Genomic DNA, 24,343 nt, shown 5'->3' with positions numbered 1-24,343 from the left:
CAGATTAACAATGTATATTGTAATACATTTCTCACAATTTGAGGGACACAGGTAAAACCCACATTCTCACAGTATCATATGTTGCCATGATTTGTTGATCATTTCATTTTTACAGGATATCCACAGTGGCCTTGTATACGCAATGGGACCCATATATTAAAAATAGATAAAAAAAAAAATTTGGGGGGGTTCTCTGGACCAAACGTTATGGTGGAACCTTGAAGCCCAGGCCAGGGCCCCCTCTGGCTCATAGTAATGGGGCACGGACCCCTTTGTCCCAGTCAGTTATTGTAAGATTATTACATATTACATTTATATATTACTTTTTGTCTAGTAGAAGGTAGAAGAGTTTAGTCGATGGAAGACACAAAGTTTCAGGACTGGAGACCAAGAAAGACACAGACACAAAAGTGCAGTTACATTTACATGCAGTCATTTAGCAGACGCTTTTATCCAAAGCGACTTACAAGCAGGATAAACAATGGAAGCAATTGGGTCAAACATTAGGACAACAGAAAGCATAAGAGCAATAAAAACATCTCTCACAAAGCCTACCAAAGTGTACAGAGAAAAGTTTAGTTTATCTAAGCATGCTTTTTATTTCTTATTGTAGAAAAGATATATTAATCAGAAATGATCAGTCAGGTGCTGAAGGAAGAGATGTGTTTTCAGCCGATTCTTAAAGATGGCGACAGAATCTGCTGATCTTTTAGCAGCAGGCAGATCATTCTACAAATGTGGAACCGATCCAGAGAAGGTTTGTGAGAGCGATTTTTTACCTTGAGACTGAGAGTGATATTTTACCTCTAGTTCACTCTATTCCAATGTTTAGGACAGGTCTAATTTATGAGAATAAATGACAAAGTGAGGTATGGCATGGAAAAAAAGTTAGTATTTTCTAATAAGGGTAGTGTGAGAATTTGGATTTCGTCTTTGTCTCACACAATATCTGAAATGTTTAAATACTTTGAAAATCATATCTAATCTTTCTCAGGATGAGTAATACTCATGGGACATGTCTATGTTTGTTTGTGTTTCGAGTATTTGCAGCGCGTTTCTTTGTTTGTTTGTGTTTCGAGTATTTGCAAAGCGTTTCTGTTTTTGTTCGTTTAAAAAATGATTAAAAACTTGATTAAATGATTAAAAACGTGTCAACTTATTCTAGTCGACATAGTCAATGTGGCTGACAACTCCACTAACGAATTTGAACAGTCAAAATGAAGCGCGTCTCAATAAGGTGCATACGTTTTTGGGGTCCCCCGGAAACACTTCCGTTGTCGTCCGTGCAGCTTGCAGGGCGTTTCTGTGTTTGTCTGTGTTGCGAGTATTTGTAGCGCGTTTCTGTGTTTGTTTGTGTTGCGAGTATTTGCAGCGCGTTTCTGTGTTTGTTTGTGTTTCGAGTATTTGCAGCGCGTTTCTGTGTTTGTTTGTGTTTCGAGTATTTGCAGCGTGTTTCTGTGTTTGTTTGTGTTTCGAGTATTTGCAGGGCAGTTACACCTAGCGGCCACCGTATTAAAAACAATGAGCAGGACATATTGCTCAAAAACAATATGCGCTACAATGTGCGGGACACAGGCAAAACCCAAATTCTCACAGTAGACCATCCCCGAGTCTGCATTCTATAGCAAAGGACAAAGGAAAAGTATGAGAGAAGAGAAACACACACATGCAACTCTTCCCCAATGTGAAGTTGCTTCGAAGGGCTGTGATCAGTTGCTCTGTACCCAAACTGAGACATATGCACATGAACTTTAACCCATGTTTGCGAATGATCTTTTTTTCGTTTGAAAGTGAAACTAACATCTGCTAAAAGAGAGATAAAATCACCCTGGCCGGTTTATTGTACTGAATCCTTTAGAAGTCATCTTATCCATTGTTCCCTTGCTGTACAGAAAGAACAATTTTTGATTTAAGAAATTGTAAGTCATGTGCCACTCCCAATATTGCCGCGTTTTGCCACGAAGCGCGCGCGAATGGGCGTGGTTTGATTGCTCTTTGGGAACTCTGCTCTGTTTTGGTTACTTGTTCAAACAACAGTCAATAACGTCTGACCTACAACCGGTTTGTTGAAGATTATTTTAGGTTTAGATTTCGTACTTAATGTAAAGGGATTTTTATCGACGTTAATATTGCTAAATTCAATCTCTTAAACACGTTTTTTGTCGATGAAACCGTACACGTTTACGCAATATTGACCCACATTTTTCGCGGGTTTCTCCAAAACTGGAGATAACTGTACGCAGAGTAAAGTGTCAAAGGACTTGGAAGAAGGTAATAATACTTTTAATAAACTAGTAAATCTTAATTTTATTAGAATTGACTATGTATATGTGTGAGATTATATGTTTTGTGTCCCACACATGGTATTCCACATAGTTTTATGCCATATCCTGTGTTTATATTATTGACACTTATAAGTGTCACTGAGAATTGCTGTAGCAGTATCAGGATGTGCCAGATGTAACGTCAAAAAACACGGAACTCACATAATGCTAACCTTAACAAAAAGTACTAACATTTATGTTTCATGGTTTTCAATCTACAGAGGTGCTTGTGTCAGAGCATTACATAATTTCCTAATTTATACCTATATATTGGACCTGTCCTCATTTCCCTGGATCCAGAGCTTCTGGGTGTTCCGTCGACTGAAAACGACTTTCAACCTAGACAAAAGTAATGTCTTACAACACTATAGTGTTTATAGGCGCAATATGGTTAAATCTTTAGCTATCGTTTTATGCTGACCGCAGTAATTTGGCGGAAATTGTAACCGTATGATGCTGTAAACCGAAACTTAAGTTTGCTGTGTCAATGGTGAAAAGCGTGTAAAGCATTAACGTCATGTGGACAGTGATGACTGTTCTTAACAGACTGAAGTTAAAGTCAATTTCACAATAAATGGCACTTTCTTCAATTTCTTTTAAAATATCCTCCTGGACTTGGTTTTGAAGGGAACAGTTCTCATATAGTAAATTCGCTGTTTTTGTCAATGCTTGCTTGAAACTTGTCTCCAAATACTCTTTTCATAATAACTTAATAAAATACCATACTATTTATTGTTATTTATAATTGTTCGTTCATATCTTGTCATTATTAAATCACCTACTCAGTTACATTTAACCAATGTCTCATGTGTTCTGTTGGATTATTTTATTGTGCTATTCTTTGAAATAACTGAAGAGCAGAATAAAGTCACCGAACTGATGGTTATGCTTCAATCTAACCTGCTTTTGTGAATTGCTTTTTTCGCTGGAGAGCCAGGCATGAGTTGAAGTGTAACGAAAGGACATGTGAACTTTCTGTTTCAGAAAGATGAAGCGCATAAATGTCCGAGGATTTGAGGAGACATACTTTGATGGACAGCATCTGACCTTATCTGACCTAAAAAGGGAGAAAATAGAGCACAAGTACTTGTTTAACAGCAACATTGCTGCTTATCCCGAATCTGTGGAATTGCATGGAGAGAAGGTGTGTCATGTCACTGGGAGAGGTGGCCTTGAGGGTATTTTTATGGATTTGGGATTTAGACAGACATCAGACACATCCCACTTCCTCTGGTGGGAACTGTCAATCACAACTGATGAGATCTGCTCTGCTGAACAACGGTTTCCGACGCCATTACTTCCTCTTACCCACAACCAGTTACCCTTTCTTCAGTACTTCACCTCAAAGGCCTTCCAGAAAGAGTCTCCCTATGGAAATTTCCGCTTCACATTATCAATAAGAGAGCTCCTGTATCACTATGGTAATCAGTTCTGTCCCGGCAATAGTCCAGTTCTACGTGTTTATGAGACTGTGTTGTACCAGCAAGAGATTCTCTATACCATTGTAGTACATCCTCGTAACATTCATTGTTATGACGATTATCCTCGACTTCCTAATTTTGGTGAAGGGGTGTGTGGGTATGCTGATGGGCTGATATGGTGGCGCTGTCAGTCCCCCTCTGAAAGCTACTTGCATAGTTTGAACGTAAACTGGAACAAACAGTATTATGTTTGGGATCATGTGTGTTTAGCCCTTCACATGGAGCCCGGTTGGGTGTTGCATATGGATCAGGACAGGCTATTTAAAAGAGTGAATGTGTGTGAAGTGTCTCAGCGCCATCTTATAAAACCCCCGGAGACTCCACTGAGTTTATATGAGGCTGACAATATTCTTACCAATCTTAAAGCTGGGAAGGGCTACGCTGGGGTTAGGGATTAGGCAGACTGTGCAGTCTTCAGATAAAAAGATGTTGTCTGTCACGGAAAGGCTTGAGACAGAACCCAAGCGTGGGCAGGAAACTGTAAATTTAAAGACTTTTATAAAATAATTCAAACGAACACAAAACCCACCATGAGGAAAACACAGTACAAACTCAAAAAAAGGAATCAAACCAAAATCTTTCCGCAAGGGGGACAAAACCAGGCAAAAACATGTTGATCCAAATGATAAGTTTGATAAGTTTACAAGGGTAAACCATTGAAAACAGGTAAAGACCATAACAAAACAGCTTGGGAAATACATTTAAAGTAATGTTATTCATTTGTTAAATATACATATTGTTAAATATAGAGATTGTGGTATCTGTTATATTTACTTAATCATGATAAATCGGGCGATGAACTGATCAGACTTTTGGCCTTCTCAACATATTTGACCCCAGTGCACCCTGTTGTCCAAGATAATTATTGACGGATCACAGATCCCGTTAAAAAAAGGATAATCATACGTATCAAGTGTATCAATAAATGTATAAAACTGATTGAATGAAAAATCAGCATTCGTAATGAAAAACATATATACCTTGATGATTACCTTTTAAATTAAGTTAATTTATTTTAAATAAGCTTAAAAGCCTTGTAGCTCTCTTAGGTTTATTAAGGTTAGGTTAGGTTTATTTATTTATTTCGTGGGTCTTTACTTTTTTAACTGTCCACTAGAGGTCTGTGTTGGATCTCTAGTATTGTTGGCTTGTCTTATCTGCAGTGATACAAACTCCATAGTAGATTGTCCCGATCAATAATATTAAATTCACTTGTACATTAAGTAATTTTTTGTTCCTTAAGTCTCTTTTATTGTGTTTAATAATGCTATATAGACAATAAAATGTCACATATGGGTTGTTGCAAAAAATTATCCTGCATTATTTTTTTAATCGATTGATCTTGCTTGGCTTTGATCAATGATGTAACATACTTTATGTCATATATGCCTAATTCTATTCCAAAGCCAACAAATATTGTGACTATAAGTGTTTCTCTGTTTCAAGCAGTTATCTTAATGGCATAGTTCTTCACCCACATTTTCCCTTTTTCTACTTAAAAACTTCTGTGTTGTTCATTCCTTAAACTCTGGTCTTATCTGTAAACAAGGCTTTGTAGAGTATACTTATTGTTAGCTCATTGAAAAAATTCTCATGAAATGTCTGCTAAATGAATAAATGTAAATGTAATGAATATGTAAACCCTACCCCTTCTCTCCTTCCTCTGTTTCCTTCTCATCTGAAACAAAATTAAGCTAATAATCATTTACCTAAATTGATAAACTATAACCATGTGCCTTTAAATAAACTTTAAAATTCCATTGGCTTATCTTTTCTCAAATATAATTGGCTATAAACCCCTTTAAAACAAACTGTTTTCTTACAAGCGCTTGTGCTTTTGCAATTCACATTCTCCATGTTTGACAGTTTAAAGGGGTCATATGACATGGCTAAAACAAATATTATTGTTTGTTTTAGATGTAATGCAATATATACACGATTTAAGGTTTTAAAACGCTGTATATTCCACATACCGTGCATGTTTGCATCACCTCATTGAAATGCACAGATTTTTTACAAAGCTCATTGCTCTGAAAAGCGAGGTGTGGTATGATTGGCCAGTTAACCAGTGCTTAGTGATTGGTCAAATACAGCAAGCATGTGACGGATGAGTAACACTCTTACAATGTTATTTCACATTCCAAAGCAATTGTACTGGAAGGTACGCCCACCTTACTTGCGTATTAATTTGGGCGGTCTTAGTCAAATCATACCACGAACTGATGTAGATTAGTGGGGGTGTGGTTACACAAGGCGTTTCAGGCAGGTCTGGGTGAGCATTCACTTTTAGGTAGATTGCATCTTTTGTTCCGACACTTTCATTTTTGCAATTTTACGTGTTAAGTACACGCGTGGGCAACCTATAAACACCAAAGACACAGAAAAACATGTGTTCACTCCATATGACCCCTTTAAAGTCACCATTAAACAAAAGTTGCGATTGACTTCTTTTCCATATCATGACTTGTATCCTAGTGAAACGGCTTCTGAAATTTGAAAAAAATGCCTGGCCATTGGACAGTCTGTATACTCCTACGTCTTTTTTGTTGCTGACGTCATGTGGTGAAGAGTTGTTGGTGAGAGAGGAGCTTAGTGTTTTTGATTAAAGATTACAAGTGCAAATGAACTAAAAGAATGGTGTGCACGGATAAATAATTTATAATAGTCACTGCAACACAGTAAAACACTTTATCCTGTTTGACTCCATGGTGACTTTAAGCTCAGTGTTTCCAGCTGCATGCAGAAATGACAACACCCTATAAGGTCACATGGCTCATTTAGATGATGTCATCGCCACATGTCCTGAGTAGAGAATCCCTTCTGCCCTTACACAGTGTAAAGAGAAAGAAAGTGAGGGAGGTATGGTGTGTTAGGAGAAAGAGAACAGGGAAAAAGATACATTTTTATATAAAGGAATGTTGGAAAAGGAAGCTTATTTGTATGATTTTTAGGAATGTGTTGAGGTTTATGGATCGTAGAAGATGAAACAATAGACTAGTTTAACTAGTGCTATATGAACAAAAGCTGAAGAAAAATATAGAAAGAGAGGGGTTGTGGTGAAAAGCTGTAACAGCTGTTAGACACTGACAGTGAGGGAATTGTACACACAAGCGTTAGCCTAGCTCAGAGGAGTCTTCTGTTTACAATGGGAAAGTCAGGTAAGTGCACACTGCTAAATGATTGTCTCTTAACATCTGTGATCTTATAGATCTTATAGTCAAATAGATATAATATCCATCGATTTCATCTGTCGTTCAAAAAGATGTTTTATCAGAACAGATTGCCAGCTTTACCACACTGAGTGCTTGTTTGTTTCTGTGTGTATGCTGGTCAGTTGCTATGTGTACTCGGGATTGTTAGATACTCAATTCTTGCTTTGTTTGAAAGAATAGCATCATGCAGTTGTGTGAATATCCCTGCAATAGTCACAAGCACAATTGTCTGGCAACATTTGTTTAGTTTAATAGCTTTTGTAAAGGGAGCTAACATTGTCTGCAGTCAGGACATTACATGTAAATGTTTTGTCACTGTGTGGCTTTATTTTAAAACAGCCAAAGGTGTTATGAATGGAATTTTTCATATGAAAGGACTTCAATTGTGTAAAGGTGTGGTTATACCAATTTGTAACTCATTAATCAAATTTATCTTATTCTTAATGCCTTTGTACCAAAGGTCAGATTTCTATTCTTTGAAAGATAGATACTCTTTCAAACATTGCCAAATTATACCGAAAAGAAAGATCACCAACAAAATGGTCCATTCCAGCTCAAGAGCATGCTGTAAGCCAAAGCAAATTCGTGAACAAACAATATAATCCTAATATTAAACATTAATGGTAATAAATATAATAAAAAACCTGTGTATTTGTTCCTGTACTAATCTTCTAGCTTAGTATAGTCTATTCTTCTCAGTTCTGTTTATAGTAATTAAAGATGTTTGCCTTGAATCTGTTGTGGAAGATTCTAGCAAAAACAGAAATTGCACTTAATTTCAATCTCTTTCTATTGATATCCTCTTCACTTTATAGCCTCCAAGCTTTTTTCTGAGGATGTATTAAAAACTCATAATGAGTACAGAAGAAAGCATCAGGCACCATCATTAAAACTCAGCAATAAACTGAGCCGTGAGGCAGCAAGGTGAGACCTGTTTCCTATCTTTTGAATCAATATAGCTCTGTACTTCACCACAGTTTAATGCACAAGTTCACATAAACACATAATGTCTTGTAGATATGCGGAGAGCCTGGCCAGCACCAGAATTCTGAAGCACAGCGTTGAGTCAAGTCGAGGAAACTGTGGAGAAAATTTAGCTTGGGCATCTTATGATCAAACGGGTATTAAACCAATTCTTTGTGTTTTCTGACTTGAATTGTCCAGTATGATTTCAGTCTTTTTTCCCTCCATTTGGACTCTTGCTTTCCACTGATCCTTCTGTAAGCAGGAGTTCTCTGGTCAGCAGCTGGGATTCATTATGTATTGACTACCTCCATGTTCGGCCTGAAGTTGATTACTAAGTGCAATGGAATGTCTGGCCAATCCAGGGAGATTTGTAATGTGTCACAAAATGTAAAGTATTGTGGGTCATTTTAAGTTCATAGAAACATAACTCAGAAAGCATATTTCTGATCTCCTACTTGAAATGGCATACTTACAACCAGACCAGAAAAATGTTCAGTTTGGATAAATCCTAAAGTTTAAGGCTAAGAATCATTTTGTGTTTGTGTACATGTGCCAACAGGTAAAGATGTGTCTGATCGGTGGTATAATGAAGTGAATCAGTATAACTTTAACCAGGCGGGATTTTCATCTGCAACTGGTAAGAACCAATTACTGCACAACGCACAAGGAAGTGACACAATTGCCTCCCATCTATGCTCTGTTTTATCTGTAGATTATATTTCTTTTAACAGTGTACTCTAGATGTGGGGAGGTGTTTTTTAAACATTTAACCATCGACCACCTCAAGGTGGCAGAACACATATGTGACCCTGGATCACAAAATCAGTCTTAAGTAGCACAAGAAGATTTTTAGTAAAAGGCAAAAAATACATTGTATGGGTCGAAATTATCGATTTTTATTTTATGCCAAAAATCATTAGGATATTAAGTAATGATCATGTTCCAAGAAGATATTTTGTACATTTCCTACCTTAAATATATGGGGAAAAAAAATTGTGAGTTGATGGCCTGCTACAGTGACCCTGATTAACAGCTTCAAATGCCATTTTCTCAATATTTAGATTTTTTAGAGTTTTAAACAGCTGTATCTCAGCGAGATATTTTACTTTTCTAACAACTCATGCATAGACAGAAAGCATATTTAATCATTTTTCAGATTATGCAAAAACATAAAATTCGAAAAATTGACCCATAAGACTGGTTTTGTTGTCCAGGGTCACATATAAGAGATTTCTTATTTTACATCCATTTCTAACCGTAAAAAAATCTGTAAAACAAGGATAGGAATACTGTTTATATGTTCCAGCACTCTGGCATAGCAGGTTATAAATATTTAACTCGCCACTAACATCAATACCATGTAGCTGAAGAGTAAAACATTTCACAACTGCACACTGCAATCTTCTCTGAAATACACAAGCATAATGCAAGAATCTCTTTTAGGTCATTTCACTGCAATGGTGTGGAAGGGTTCAAAGAAACTTGGCGTGGGCAAAGCTGTGGCAACAGATGGCTCGACCTTTGTGGTGGCACGTTATTTCCCCGCCGGCAACATCACCAATCAGGGCCACTTCCAGGCCAATGTCTTACCCCCTAAAAGCTGATCCAAATGTAGCTGGATACTAATTTTTCTTTCCCAAAATTGGATTGAACGTTACCTGGAGGGTCAAATACTATCCAACGCAGTTGATTGCATGAGAAAAGGTTTGGTGGGTTTGGATACACAGGACTTGAATAAGAATTTAACTTCAGAGACCTTTAATAACTTGAAAACAAATGCTAATATTAGTGCTAGTTCCAAAATATTTTCATAGCCTATGGACCCGAGAGTCAGGTCCAGTAATAAACTCAGTAATGCTATAACCAGTGTATGTATTAACATTTCAATGCAACTCACAGGAGAATGTGTAGATTAAAACAGTATTAAAGCATGAATCCAATTATTTGTTACAGAATTAGTGGGATTCAATAATGGTCATTACTTTATCCATTTACTCATAATTTCTCAAACATGTATGAATTTATTTTAATGAATTTATTTGTGCTCATGTATTTTTATATTGATATGAATTAAAATGCCAACTGTCAAAACGCTCTAACAAATGTCCTGTTTTCTTCAGAAGTCAAATTATAGGAATAGGTCACCCAACCATAAAAATTCTCTCATGAATTTACTCACTCTCAAATTTTTCCAAACTTAGATGAAAATCTTTGTTTGGTTAAACACAAAGAGAGACATATGAACTAATGTTTCTGGGACATCCTTGACTACCATAGTAGATTATTTGAAACTGGTATTCAAAGGTACCCCAGAACTTGTTGCTTTCCTAAATTCCTCAGAATATCTTCTTTTGTGTCAACACAGAACAAAAAATGTATAAGTATTTTTCCTACCATGGTAGTCTTTCATGCCCCAGAAATGTCAGTTGCTAACATTCTTCCAAATATCTTTCTTTGTTTTCAGCAGAACAAATATATTTATATAGATTTGGAACAACTTGAGAAAGAGTAAATGATGACAACATTTACATTTTGGGGGGAACTATCCCTTTAAATTCACTTAATGAGAAAATCACTAATATGCTGATTATAATCACTACACCCACACAAAAACAAAGCTTCTTTTTAAATCACAAGTCTATTCATTTGAATGTATATACAGCGTCATCTGGTGTGTGTACAATTTAGCAATTGTGTTTGAAAAATAGGAGATAACCTGTGGATATTCTAAATATATTTAAATCAAATTCAAACCAACAATCTTGAGGATATCAGCTTTTATTTCTACAATCATTTGCTCTACCAACTGAGCCAATTTTGCAATATTAAATGTTTAAAACACATGACGATTGTATAGTTTGCCAATTTTTCAATAAGGTGCATGGATGAGACGAGATAAGGTTGGGAAACGAGCAGCTCTGGTTGAGACAGATTTATTTCAGCAGGAATTTGAGCGGTGCAACATAGCAGCATTACTTAAAGGGACAGTTCACCCAAAAATGTAAATTCTATCATCACCCAAAGATTGTTCCAAAACTGTATAAATGTCTTTGTTCTGCTAAACATGAAGAAAGATATCTGGAAGAATGTTAGTTACCAAACCAATCTCATCCTTTTTTGACTCCCATAGTATTTATGTTCGCTACTATGAAAAGTAAACAGGGTCAGATCCGTTTTGATTACTGACAATCTTCCAAATATCTTTCTTTGTGTTCAGCAAAACAATGAAATTTATACAGGTTTGAAACCGCTATAGGGTAAGTAAAAGATGATAGAATTTTCTTTTTTTGGGTGAACTGTCCCTTTAAGGGAAAACACGAAAAGGGAGAAGATGTCTAATCCTCTTCTACATGGTCAGCTCCTAAAAAAGACATAAGATGTAATAATTTACACAGGCTGTTAAAACACTTAATACCGAAAGTTAAACAATCTCTCACCATGATGGCGTTGACAATGTCGTTCTTATTGTGGCGCAATGCACGGACAGCTTTAGCTCGAGACACATTAGCCTGTGCCATAACCAACTCGATATCTCTCTGCTCAAGCCCTCCCTCGTCGAGCTTAGTAACACAGAAAGAGAATCAGGTTAAGGAGAATTCATTTACATCATTCCATCAGTCGCAATACAGAAATAGATGTTTGTACCTCCTCTTCTTCCTCACTCTCTTCCTTTATGGTCAGACTTGGTGTGATGTCAGACGGCAGAGGTGAGGGGTCGAGGGGAACCTTAAATTTCTCTGCCGCTGCTTTGTGTACCTGCTGTGACAGGTCTTCGATCTGATAAAGAAAAAACACTGATAAATCAATGAACACTAAACATATGAACATTTTCTGAAAATTTGAGTTTAAAGTTATGTTGTAGGTTTTTGCTATATTCATTTAATTTTTATGACTTTTATGATAAACTGTTCTTTTGTAGGATAAATTTATAGATATTTTAATATAAAAAAATTCTGTCATGTTTTTGTTAAAAAAAATATTTTGCTGATCACATGGCACATTTGGAAAACCTACTGTAAAAATGTAAAAATAATTCCAACCTTGGCTTCTCCAAACACTATATAAATATCTGATGCAGGACTTTTGAACACATCTGGACGGCTGATAACAAAGAGAATGTTCTTGGATTTCCGAATTGTGATGCGTGTCACTCCATGGATCTGTTTCAGCCCGAGCTTTGACATCGCCTTGTTATGACAAGACAACAACATGGAGGAAAACATGAGTAAGTAAGAGGTTATATCCACAATACAGTATTTTTCATTTATATGGTATATACTGTAGACAACAGTCCCACCTTCCGTGCTTTTTTCTCACTTCGACTCTGCTTAGCCTTGCTCACTGATTCATCCGCAGGAGAATGTGGTAACTGAGAAATAAATAAAGCAGGATGATGAGTACACAACAGAGAGGGAAATGTAAACTGACACACTTGTTTGAGGTTTGGAGTCTTGCTTGTGTACTGTATCGTGGGTTACTGTATACACGTAATGCAGTTTTTAAAGCTCGTAAATCTTCAGCCCACCTGTGGGTTTGAGGGTCTTAGCATGGGTCCACTGGGTTCCTCTAGCGCGGGAACTGAACCGTCACTATCCGTTTCATTACCTAAACATACTAAATGAGACAATAGAGAAAATAAACCAAGGTGTAGAACAATACGTCTTTATTGTGCAGTATACTTGTTTTGTGCACGATTGCAGAGATTTAGCAAGACTTTCTGATGTGTGTAATATATATACAAGCAGCAGATTTTTTTTTTTCTGAAGGCCATAAAGAAAACACTTCTGAAATTTGCTGATGCTTAATGGCTAAAGCAGATGATGCACTTACTGTTGTTTTTGAAGGAGAGACCCACGTCATCACAGCCTTTTGATCTGTAGCTAATTGGACACAAATCTTGCTCTTTACTGTGGCGCTCTGCATGGGCCTGTTGAGTTTTTGCCAAGTAGTCTGGTCTTGGACTGATGTACGGTAGGAGCTCCCTTTCATCTGACTGATTCAACGTTCTCTGAGCTGTCTCAGTACTGCCTCTTTGTCCAATAGATGTTGTAGGTTGGGACGGCTCTTTCAGGTGTCCTTTACACACTATTTTAAAAAAACGATAACGTATGTAATTTAACGACAACCATTCCTGGTCAAAAACATCCAACATGCATTTAATACAAAAAATTATCCAACAAACTAAACTTTACCTAGAGGGTTTTCATGTCTGCATGTCTTGGCATGGCTTGTTCTGTTACCCTCATGATGGTATGTGTCTTGAATAGGAAGCAAAGTTGGTGGTTGTTCTGATTCCCAAGCTGAGAATTCCCTTCTGCTAATTCTTGTGGGTTGAAGAGGACGAGGGTCAGGCTGAATGGGTTTGTCTGAAGCTTGCTGAATGTGAGAGAAGACAGCAGATGTTTCAAACGCGTTCTGTGTAGGCTGTGACTCCTGTATAGGGGTAGAAAGGTCCTCCTCCTGGACATCTGAGGATGCACGTTTTGGGGAGACCTCCACCTTGAGTGATGGACAGCGCCCTACATGATTGTCATTGATGTCTCTTGTGCTTTCTCTCAAACCAGCTACACTGTCTGAAAGATCTTGAGCATCAGGCTTTGTAAGGACTGTTGTTTTTGTTGAGACCACAGACTCTCTTCGATCAATAAAGCTAGAGTCAGAGGAGTGAAAAATTGATTGTTTTTGGGTTTGAAGAGATTCAGGTTTCTCTGCTATAGAGACATCCACTTTTTGCATCATCTCTTTTGACTGACTCGCTGTAGCTTTAGTTTCCCTCTCTTTGCGCTGGATCGCTTTTTTATCCTTTGAGCCTGAATCTGCTTTGTTGTTTTCAAGGGCACACAATACCTTTGGTTTGGTGCCATGACTTGAATTAGCATTTTGCATAGTTGTTTTTTGCGTTCCATCATCTCTTTCAGCATCAGAAAGTTGTTTGTTGCTCTCCAGAAAAGGAACATTGTCTGTAAAGTCTTGTACCTCTGTCTTCTGAAATGTTTTTATTTCCTTGTCATCTACAATATGCGAGACAATTTCAGCTCTCTTCTGATCTTTGGGGTCCGTTATAGTTTCTTGCCCATGGAGTTGTTTCACAGCTGTTTTACCTTCATCATTAAGCTCTTCGTTTTTTATTTTTGCCTCTGGTTGCTTTACTTTTTCTCCTACAGCTTCAGGAGTCTTGTCATTGGAACGTAAAGGTGTCTCTTTATGTTGTTTTGTAGCTTCTGATGAACCAGGAATCTTTAATTCAGTTGATTTCTTTCTGGGGGTAAATGTGCCGAATGATCCTCCTTGTAAGTTGAATATGAGCTTGTTTTCATTGACAGAGTTAGTGTTTGCTAAGTTTGCATGATATTGATCTAAAACAGGACCAAGATTTTCTGAAATTACTGTCTTAGTCATTGGTGTAGTAGTTTCAGAAATATCTACTTTGGAAATGTCTGATGATGAAACTTTCTCAGGTCTTTGACAAGACTGTACATCCTGGGGCATCTGCTTGGAAGATATTTCATCACTTTCATCTCTGTGTGTGTCCTCTGGAATGTTAAAGTCTGTGTTCTGAGTCGGATCTTTCACCTCCTTTCCATTATCTGAAAGCATATTCATCATAAGTTTGGATGAACCAGTTTCTGGATCATTCCACGATGCCACCAGACTCCTTTCAGAACTGCAATGAATAAGTTGATTGTTGTCTGGATTTTGAAGGTTATTTGCATCATCCTCACCACCTCCTGCCTCTGAAAGATCCTGGATGGATCTCCAACTGGCAATGTTTGACTCAACACCACCAACGTCAATGTCTGCCATCTTCTCTTGGAGGTCACAATAAGTATTGTTGTCCTCATCATCACCCATGATGTCATCCCCAGCAGCAATGTTATGAGCTACAGACACACCCTTACTGTGCACTGATCTGGCCAACTCACACATAAGCAGATTCTCAGCCTCAAAGTCACAGCATTCGCCCAAGGACAAGGAATCTCTTGAGAGAGGTGTCCAACCCTCAGAGTAAAGCTCATTTTCGATCATGCTGTTTTGTGAGTTCTCTTTCTTTGGTGAAATAACAAGTGTGCTGTATGTGAAACAGGACATATTTTGAGAGCCTGGGATAAGATCATCATTGCCAGGCTGATTCTCTGTCAGATTATCTTGATTTATGGATCTTTCAAATGGTAAAACATCGGTTGAAGTTAAATTATCTGGTACATCGGACAGTTCAGGATAAGCGCAGACTGGAATGTTTGTGGGACTACATTCATCAAGATATGTCAGTTGAGGAACTCCCTTGTTTAGGTCATTGGTTGCTGTTTCAGCCAGCTGTGAAGATGTATCCATAAACTCAATGCTATTTCCATTTTTCTGATCTAGTTCCTGCTTATCTTCTGCGTTAGTTTCATTACACTTATCAGCTACTTTGGCACCTGCCACACAGAAATTTGCTCTACTATATTGTTCCATTGCTTTGTCTTGATCAACTGACGATGTTGGATCACTGATGGTCAGCTGTCCTTTCTCTTCAGTGACTTTGACTGTTGAAGCATCTGTACTCTGGTTGCCTTCCTTGTGTACTTTATTCTTTGCTGTCACTTCCTCTAAAAGCACACCCTTCAGTGATTCTGTTTCTGTGCTTTGTGATTTTATAACACTTTCATCATGAACACTGCAGTCTGGTACATGTCCCTGCAAATCTACATTCAGAGGCTCAGGTGATCCAGAGGATATCTCCATTTCACTCTCACTGCCAATGGATTCTGGTTTGGCATGGCTTACTGACTGCACTGCTTCATCTGGTCCAGGAAATGCTTGGGCAAGTTCAGCGTGCTTCTCTGTGCTATACAGATGGTCATCTTCATCTTCATTGTAAGATGTGGAATCAATTGACTCCTCAGTGTCATCCTTATAAGCAAAGGACTCATCTACTCCCTCATTTATTGAGTTCTCTGAAAGTGAGTTGAGGAAAGATGCTGATGTGTCATCCTCATTGGGGTCTTCCACTGTCCTTTCACCCCTCCAAGGTGCCTCTTGCTGTTGTGCAGCATTGTCTTTATCTTTGTCATCCTCATCACAACCACAGTCTTCATCCTCTTCATCATCATACTCATCTACATCTGCTTCCTCCTCTCCAGCAGCATATGCATCTTCTTCATTGCCAGTGTCATCTTCTGTAGGGAACAGGGTTATTTCCACGGAATCTGCCTGGAATATGAGGCTTCCATGGAAAGGCAGCATAGAAGCAGGAATCATTGGATCACCCCCAGGTCCATCCTCCATAGAGTACCCATGGAACAGAGGAGCAAAGGAACCTGTGTCAAGGTTAAAGCTGTTACTGTCTATATCTGCTGTCTCTGACGAGAGGGAGACAGGGGTTGTTCTGCCAGTGTCGAGTGCAGTTGCAGTTGTTTCATTATCCTCTGTTGTCAAAGTGGGGTTCAGGCCTTCAAGGGGATCTGACACACATGCATTAAAAACCAGTTTCAGACTATGATCTGGATCATTAAAAGCTTGGGTTACATCAGGGGGTTTCTGGATCTCTGTTGACCCCCGAGAGCCTCCAGGCAGCCTTGCCTCCTCATGGCACTCTGTGTGTCTGGTCCTGTTGGCATGTGTGTTGTCATGTTCTGTTACCCAACAAGGCTTGGATGTTTCTCTTGTAAGCATCTCCACCTCACAGGCAACATCTTCTAACAATTCTGGTATGTTTGGTTTACACAGGCAAGTTTCTCTCTCAGTCCCAGTTCGCTCATCCCCAAATTCGTCTCCAATCTCTGAGAGGGACCCGACATAGCAAGCAGGAGCTTCTTGTAGCTCTGCCTCTGCTGTTAGATTCGGGGAGCAGGAGTGGGAGGTGCTAGAGGTGTAGGAGGTCCAGCTGCCGCCCTCAGCTGTGATGTAGGAGCCGGAGGGGGAGGTAGGAGGAGAGCACAGGTCAGACTCATCAGTTGGGGAACCGGGACTTTGGCTCGGGCTGCCTGGTCGCCATTGTTGTTTGAGATGTGAGCAGTAAGCCATCTTAATAGGAGTAGAAGGTGCTGTATAATAGCGGTCAGGATCAAGTCCTGGGAGGAGACCAATGCGTTGTGGGTCAACAACATAGGTAGGCTCTGAAAATGACAAGGAAGGCACTTCACCCTGAGATAAAGACAGAGGCTCTCCCTCATTGTCTGTGAAAAGGATGCTGTTGTCGATCAAATCTGCACCTTTTACTTTGGGCTCTAGGACTGGAAATTCAAGTAGCTGACCAATAATTCTCTCAGATTCTGAGGCTGAAGGCAAACTTATGACCTGGTTCACAATGGGATTCAGTTGACCAGTGTCAAGTTTTGCTTTCTCATCAAGTCCCATTTGACCTTTTTTAGAAGGTTCTGAGGTCTGGTCACCTGAAATTGTTTCTTGGACTCTTTGTTTTCCTAGTGGCATTCCACCCTGTGTTTCCATATTTTTCAGTAGCGCCTCTTGCCCCATTACTACCCTTGTGTCCATGGTCTCTGGTTCCTGAAAGTCACTTTCTATTTCTGCTCCAGTTAGGACTTTAATCCGTTCCATTTTCACAGGACCTCGTCTGCAGGCTCCTCTACCGAACCGGCCTGTTGATCGGCTGATGGTTCCAGACCACCCTTCTAATTCAAAGCTTGCACCCTCAGGCTGTGGACGAGGAGAAGTGGCTGGTTTGGCCATTACCAGACGGGGACCAAATGGTGTATAGAGTGGGGAGACTTTGGGAGGGCTGCTAGGAGAAGGACTGGAGGCGCTGTCAGTTGGAGTTGAGGCTGAAGAGCTGGATGTTTGACCAGACAGATCTGAAAGGTTAGGGAAAAATATTGCATTTAGTGGTTGTTTATAAAAAAAACTAAAAAAACTAAAGAAACTATGTTTATAAATCATGGCCAAAAAAGATTACCATTATAACAAATATAATCCTCCATGATAATACATGATAACAGCAACATATAGCTTATTATACATTTATTAAACTTTTCTTTCTTTGGAATGGAAATAGAAATTTACTGATAAAGTCCCCTCAAAGATAGATCTCCTTTTATCCCTCTATATTGTGTCATTTTAATCTCTTGGTGTATGAAATATTAAATGCTGTACTTCAAATCAATACCACAAAAGGTCATCTGCATGCAGATAAATGTATAAATAGTTTACACACAATTGGTACAACCAAACTGAGCAGGCAGTAAAACATGGTATTATATGATAATAATATTAAAGCCTAATACTGTCAGTAACATAAATAGAAAAGAGGTGATGTTTGGTATGTGATGAGGCCTGAATTGTCAGCCCTGTGGGGAGAATTTTAATGTCCACAGAGCAATTGAATGTCTTTGGAAAACAAGGCTTTTCTGCCTGCATGGCAATCTCAGAGTGACAGCATGGATTTTAAAGGAAGCAGAATAAGCAGCACTGTCAGCAGAAATCTCTGGTTTTCTAACACATCTGCATGCACACACAATATGGATGTATTCCATTTGAATGTGACTATACACTTTGAAGGGTAGAGCACTTGAGTTGGATTTTAATACCTTTATTTAAGTGTCATTTGAAGTTCACTTTGAAGGGAGCATGGTATTACAGTGGTATACAATTTGTGTAAGCTTGGAACTCTTTAAGACATATATCCAAGACTTGCAAGGACAATTGCATTGCTATTATTTTTTTATATGTGCACGCTACCTTCTTGAAGTGATAGCCTCATAAACGGACAATCTATGAAGAGATTTTTTTTAGCCATTATTTAGTTGAAATGAATGATGTTCCTATTTAAGGAAAATAGAATCAGTTTGTCCTAAAATTAAGAGATATTTATTTCAGAACGGGAAGTACTTGTGGGAGATAACTGCTGCAGAGGGATTTTATTTTATGAGGCGCTGACAGCTCATTATGCTCAATAGATGCATGAAAGCAGTATTTGTGTGTTCATGTTTTTCTAATATGATTTGTGGGGCATAGTTCCTCTCAGCTATTAACACACCTCAATGATTACAAGCTCGACAGGTACGTCTGCGGCAAAATAAAGAGCTGTTAGATTCTTTATTCTGTTCACTTCCCTTTCACTAATTCTCCCTGTGTCCCAATGACCTTCCAAAAGACTCGGTGTGTGAATTATCATCCTCTCCTTGTTGACATTGACTCATACTGTTCTATTAATGTTCTCAGTTTCATTACGTAATGATGTGTCAAGAAAACTGATACGTATTATGTATAATCATTTTCAAAAAAAGATTTTAAAATTAAGGTAAATAAAGGTTTTCTAAGTTTGTTTTTAAAATCTGGCAAGCAGAGCCCCCTAAAACAGCCACATATCATGTAATGTAAAGTTGGATAGCAAACATACCTTTCATGCATTTACGAAACCACTTTACGCATCCTCTTAACCTCTATTTGTGTTTTTCTCTCACTCTTTTACATTCTTTGGCTTTCTCATCATATATATCACTATCTGTATCCTCTTTGTGTGTCCTAGAAATCCAATGCACATTACTGTTACATAACAGTGTATATCAGTGTCTATTTTCCAAAACATTTGGCTACATTGTGCATGTGGGTGCTTAACAGTTCGTGTATGTGTGACTGTAGGTTGATTGTTCTGCTTAGTCATGATTCGAATGCATAACGTCATAACTCCTTCTGTTTTCTGCACAAGGCAGCACTGTTTTTGAGCTGTATGCAAAGCTGTGTGTGTGCGTGCAGGAGTAAGAATGGCCTTTGTTGCCTCAAAACATCATCTGCAAAACCAAATTGTAATGGGACGAAACAACAACTAGAAATATGTTTGTTCTGTTTATGTATGTGTGTGAAAGAGTCTTTTGCACACTTTGTTTCAGGTTGCTCAGGGCATCTCTCTAACAGAAGTTGCAGTACTGTTTGTTTGTTTTTGTGTTTCTGACCTCTTTCTTAAGTACCCTTCGTTCAGACCCCTACTGTTTGCCTGCTACGATGAGCAGATGTTGCCAGAGTTATCACCTCATTTGGATGCAAAATCTAAAACTGTTATTCAACTCTCATCCGGTGATCATAACAACATAGCAAAAACACTTCTTTTTGTTGCCAAAAATGATTATTATTAGTCACTTTTTACGTTTGTCACTGGGTTTTGCAAATATTAAACAAATAAAAAAGAATTTAAAGTGCTTGTGAACTTTGACAGCACAGTGTTTTTTCTCTCATAAGATAAAGCACAGAAAAGATCTCTTTGATATTTTAATTAGAGACAGAAATCTCACATACGTCTCCATTAGAGCTTAAGAAGAAATCTCGACATCTCAAACTGATATAATTTCTTATCAAATTTACCCATATCCAGATTATGTTACTTCTATAATCTACCTTCATTTTACATTTTAATCATCTTCCTATTAACAATTGTCTCATTTGTTTCTTTTTTCATTTCTCCAATGCAATTTTAGGGAAAAAAGCTGAAAATAAATGATGCTTATATAAAAACACAACTGAGAAACTCCATGAAGTTTCTTGAGGTATAAATTTGGGAGTCTTTAATTTCAATGGGAGCTTTTTATAATGTTGCATGGTTTTCCAAGAAGCTTTACAGGAAGAAAAACAAAACAATAACAGCAAAAAACAGAAGAAGGTTGAAATAAATTAAGATTAATACCATTTTAATAAGGCAATGTTAATGGAATTTACAGAGGCCTGAACTAATCTAATATCAGCAGTTTCCCGGTGAACAAGCCAACACGGCCCAGTGGTGAGGAGCACAAACTCCAATAATGAATTAATGGAGAAAAACCTCGGCAGAAACCAATCTCAGTAGGTAGGGCTAGGTCTCCTTTTGCATGTAACAGATGCACTTAATAAGAAAAAGTCTTATGGCTGTCCACATCAATGAATGATGACATTCTGTTCATTCATTAAAGGATTTGTTTTGATTAGCATACGCTGGGAAACATACAATGTAATCCCAATGACATTGGTTTTCTGTGTCACTTTTGTCATTGCACTGTTCTCAGAGTAAGATCAATATTTTTGGTTATAGTTATCATTCTTGTATGAACGAGACTTTACCACTTTACTTATTTCCTATTCTCTGTGTGTAGTCACTACAATGCTAAGAAACATGCATTACTAAAGATTTAGAAATAAAATGATGAAGACAGCAACTTTGAGCTCTGATCAAAAGAAACATTAAAAAGAGGCTCCCGAATGGCAGGTGCAGGCTGCAGTATGACTTTAGAAATACAGTTTGTAAATCAGATATATTTCTAAAATTGTCAGTGTTAATTCATGGTTCATAGGAGTCAAAGAGACAAGCCTTCATCTCAGACAAATTGACCCTAATAGTCTGATCATCTAATGCCTGACCTGTCTGATCCCTTGTTGTGTGTGACGTAATCGTCAAGGACTGAATGGAATCTGGCCAAGCAAACCCGATCAACATCCACTTAGCTTATCTTACTCTTATACTGCAAAGTACCAACAAGCTATTCAATTTCTGGTACTTTACGCAATGACTTCACTTTTTAAAAAGCACAGTAATCTCAACAAATTGCAAATAATTAGATGTAGATGAAAGGAACGAAAATCTTTTTATTTCTAATTTATTATTCATCTTTTTTCAATACAGCTTGAAAGGACTTGTATTGCATGTTTCAGTGAATGAGCTGTATTTATCAAAAATCCATCCATCCATCCAAAAATATGTTACATTACATTTGACAAACATTTTAATACTGACAATAAAACACATTATCACCCGGTTTGTAAGGAATTGTGTAATATTCCACAAAGCAGTGATTCACCACACCCTTATCATCATTTACCCCAACTGTTACTGTCCCATCATGCCTTATACAGTGTTGTGTTTCAGAAACATGGTGGACTGAGCAACTCCACAGAGGGCCTGTGTCCTAGGTCTTATTACCTTTTCTTTATTAGCTCAGCCATCTAAAGATGGCACACAAACTATCACACGTGGGGGTTCTAATTTTTAGGGCGATCTTTCCACTCAATCAAACACACATTCACGTCCGTACGGTTACTAGAAATTTCCATGACTTTTCGCAAATTGTGGTTCATTCTCCAGTTGATTCATTTATTATTTATAACTAATCAATGTTGATTGTGTCTAACACTCATCCCAGCATCGTCATTTTGAAAATATTTCGTTCTCCATTGCAACAAGACTATTACCTCCATCACTGACTGGTGACATATATTAAACCATATGCCTAGATCATTTCAACAGCATAACAAAAGCTGCGTGTTTGCACACACTGCAACACAGCTGATGTAACACTGTTACGCTCAGTTATAACGCAGTGTCGTGACTAGTGGGCATAGTTCGTCCTTTTTTCACAACAAACAGACACATACTTGCAGCATTACGATCTTATTCAAAATCAGATCAGTGCCATTTTCATGCAGGCGTGCTATGGACACCTATGCACTTGTTCTACGGCCTTGATTTGAACTGATGCTGTAACTTGGGGTCCTGAGAGTGATGCTGTGTCATGCTCCTGTTATTGCAGAAGGAGTGTTTGTGTGTGTGTGTGTGTGTGCGTGTGTGTACTACAACCACATAATGCACACAATGCTTTTTAGACTATGCTGAACGATGCTTCAGGGTGCGGCTGGATCTCTTTCTGATTCCTCTCTTCCCATCTTGCTGTCCTTCTGTCAATCATGCATCCTTCATGCACAAATCCAATATTTCACTCTATCCCTGTTCTTGTCGCTGATGTTACATGCTATGATAATGTGTAAGTGTTTGCTCACCTGGTCCCAGTAGCTCTGACTGTGTATCTCCGGAGTCCACAAGGCCCTGCGAGGGGCCGCTCCGATGTGCGGTCTCACCAGGCATATCCGTGTGCCACAGCCTCTGACGCACTCCCTAAAAACCAGCCAACAGGAGCCAGCGAACGCAGTAGAGAGAAATGAGAGTAGGCTGTTGCCTCCTCAGATGCCTTCCAGTGCGTGCGCAAGAAGATCCGTGTTCAGTGCGTCTGCATTTATGCCAGTGAGGATACGTGCGTGTGAGAGAGAGGGGGCTGCAAAGCCACACCGGTAACAGCATGGGATATCTGAGCGTGAGCTGCAGTATTCTATCTGATTACGAGAGAGCCCGTCCCAATCTGACGCTCTCTCTCTCTCTCTCTCTTTTCACCCCTCCCTTCCACACTGCTGCTTCGTAACCTCTCTCGCTCTCCCTCCCTCCGTCGTCCTCTCTCTTCCTCCCTCCCTCTCTCACTCCCTCCATCCTCCTCTCTCTTCGGTAAGTGGGTCTTGGACAATGATGTCAGCAGATTTCTCTATCTCTTGGAGGCTGGATGAGAGTAACACAAAACACTGCATACAAAAAGACAGAGAGAGATGTTAGACAGGAAAAAGAGAGATGTATCTAATTTAATAAGCAGCTATATGATCATACTGCAGAGGAACAGAATAAGATCTTAGTGTTCATATCGCTCTCTTTATTAGAAGCGATAGGTACGCCGTTGCTTCCCAGAAAGTACAACATCCGACATCCATTTTAGCATCATGGGTTTAAGAAGGGCTTGTCCCACCAGACAGGTTGTTATGGAAAGACATGTTTTATATAATTAAGCAAATATTTATGCTAAATAACCTATAAAACTCATAATGTATTTTAAGGAACATGAAAACATTGTGGTACTGTTTTTGTAAAAATGGCAGGTTGTAGAAATATAATTCCTATGGAATTGTTGCAGGTGTGCACGAAAAGAACCGCATAACAGCTTTGAAAATCAATGAAACCGAGCTTCGCAAAAGTCAGAGTGAGGGACACTGCAGTAAATTTAGCTTCAGCACACAGGCCTATGTTTCCACGGCAACTGTGGGGGAGAACTCATGGATGTTTTCAGAAAGGGAATCCAATATTCAGCAGGTTCCGGTAGTGGCAAGACTTTGGGAATTTCCTACGTCTTTTTACTCTCAGTTTCTTTTTCAAACAATCTGGACTTTTGCTGGAATTTTAAAGAACTTAGCTATCAATTGGACTGCAAATGTTTACACACCATATACAGAAAGAGAAAGTCATGCCGGACTTTGCATCTAATCGGGTAATTCATTATGTCAAATTCATATGTATAATTATCAAATGTACCTACATGCCATAGATGTTTTTTTGTGGAATAAAATGAAAAAGCACAGAATGTAAACATGACATTTGCATAGGTATTATAGCTGCACAACAGGATAAATTTGCTGCATTTTGGGTTGAGAACAATGTACTGAGTGCTTGTTCCAAACTGAAACCCTCAAAACTGTCCATTAAGGGGAATGATTTCAAAACGAATGAACACATAATTCTTGATCCTTAAACGGCATGAAGATATAGCGGCGAGCCCTTCAGATAATATTCATTTTTTTCACATTAAAA

The 24,343-nt window shown here is 38.4% G+C and overlaps 3 protein-coding genes across 4 annotated transcripts; 2 read left to right on the top strand and 1 right to left on the bottom strand.

The window, feature by feature from the left end:
* The first annotated feature begins 2,010 nt into the window (after window positions 1-2,010).
* On the top strand, window positions 2,011-5,446 carry LOC130432965 (uncharacterized). Of its 2 annotated transcripts, XM_056762591.1 has the most exons (3): window positions 2,011-2,271; window positions 2,546-2,673; window positions 3,309-5,446. In XM_056762591.1, exon 3 carries the CDS (start codon window positions 3,313-3,315, stop codon window positions 4,201-4,203), a length of 891 nt encoding a protein of 296 aa, XP_056618569.1. In that variant the 5' UTR covers window positions 2,011-2,271; window positions 2,546-2,673; window positions 3,309-3,312; the 3' UTR covers window positions 4,204-5,446. The 2 variants fall into 2 exon arrangements, with proteins under 2 accessions (XP_056618569.1, XP_056618567.1); XM_056762589.1 differs by lacking the exon at window positions 2,546-2,673.
* A 1,183-nt stretch (window positions 5,447-6,629) lies between these two features.
* On the top strand, window positions 6,630-10,146 carry glipr2l (GLI pathogenesis-related 2, like). Its single transcript, XM_056762527.1, has 5 exons — window positions 6,630-6,963; window positions 7,833-7,941; window positions 8,035-8,138; window positions 8,543-8,620; window positions 9,427-10,146. Exons 1-5 carry the CDS (start codon window positions 6,951-6,953, stop codon window positions 9,585-9,587), a joined length of 465 nt encoding a protein of 154 aa, XP_056618505.1. The 5' UTR covers window positions 6,630-6,950; the 3' UTR covers window positions 9,588-10,146.
* Window positions 10,147-10,745: 599 nt separating this feature from the next.
* nacad (NAC alpha domain containing) lies at window positions 10,746-23,078 on the bottom strand. Its single transcript, XM_056762526.1, has 9 exons — window positions 22,720-23,078; window positions 13,176-17,777; window positions 12,814-13,068; window positions 12,509-12,597; window positions 12,281-12,352; window positions 12,024-12,170; window positions 11,629-11,760; window positions 11,421-11,543; window positions 10,746-11,344 (listed from the first exon to the last, which is right to left on the bottom strand). Exons 1-9 carry the CDS (start codon window positions 22,802-22,804, stop codon window positions 11,330-11,332), a joined length of 5,520 nt encoding a protein of 1,839 aa, XP_056618504.1. The 5' UTR covers window positions 22,805-23,078; the 3' UTR covers window positions 10,746-11,329.
* Window positions 23,079-24,343: the final 1,265 nt, after the last annotated feature.

This window comes from Triplophysa dalaica, chromosome 12 (assembly GCF_015846415.1).
Source record: "Triplophysa dalaica isolate WHDGS20190420 chromosome 12, ASM1584641v1, whole genome shotgun sequence".
NCBI classification, from domain to species: Eukaryota; Metazoa; Chordata; class Actinopteri; order Cypriniformes; family Nemacheilidae; genus Triplophysa; species Triplophysa dalaica.
This window is presented reverse-complemented; position numbering and strand designations above follow the sequence as displayed.

What these genes read in the sequence shown, in the direction of transcription:
- glipr2l (XM_056762527.1), top strand. An exon ending in CTGAGCCGTGAGGCAGCAAG is followed by an intron (nt 7,942 to 8,034) that starts GTGAGACCTGTT and finishes AATGTCTTGTAG; the next exon opens with ATATGCGGAGAGCCTGGCCA. An exon ending in GGGATTTTCATCTGCAACTG is followed by an intron (nt 8,621 to 9,426) that starts GTAAGAACCAAT and finishes AATCTCTTTTAG; the next exon opens with GTCATTTCACTGCAATGGTG.
- nacad (XM_056762526.1), bottom strand. Translation starts at nt 22,804, where the DNA reads ATGCCTGGTGAGACCGCACATCGGAGCGGCCCCTCGCAGGGCCTTGTG. An exon ending in CAGACATGAAAACCCTCTAG is followed by an intron (nt 13,069 to 13,175) that starts GTAAAGTTTAGT and finishes TTTTTAAAATAG; the next exon opens with TGTGTAAAGGACACCTGAAA. An exon ending in TAAGACCCTCAAACCCACAG is followed by an intron (nt 12,353 to 12,508) that starts GTGGGCTGAAGA and finishes TTTATTTCTCAG; the next exon opens with TTACCACATTCTCCTGCGGA.
- LOC130432965 (XM_056762589.1), top strand. Translation starts at nt 3,313, where the DNA reads ATGAAGCGCATAAATGTCCGAGGATTTGAGGAGACATACTTTGATGGA.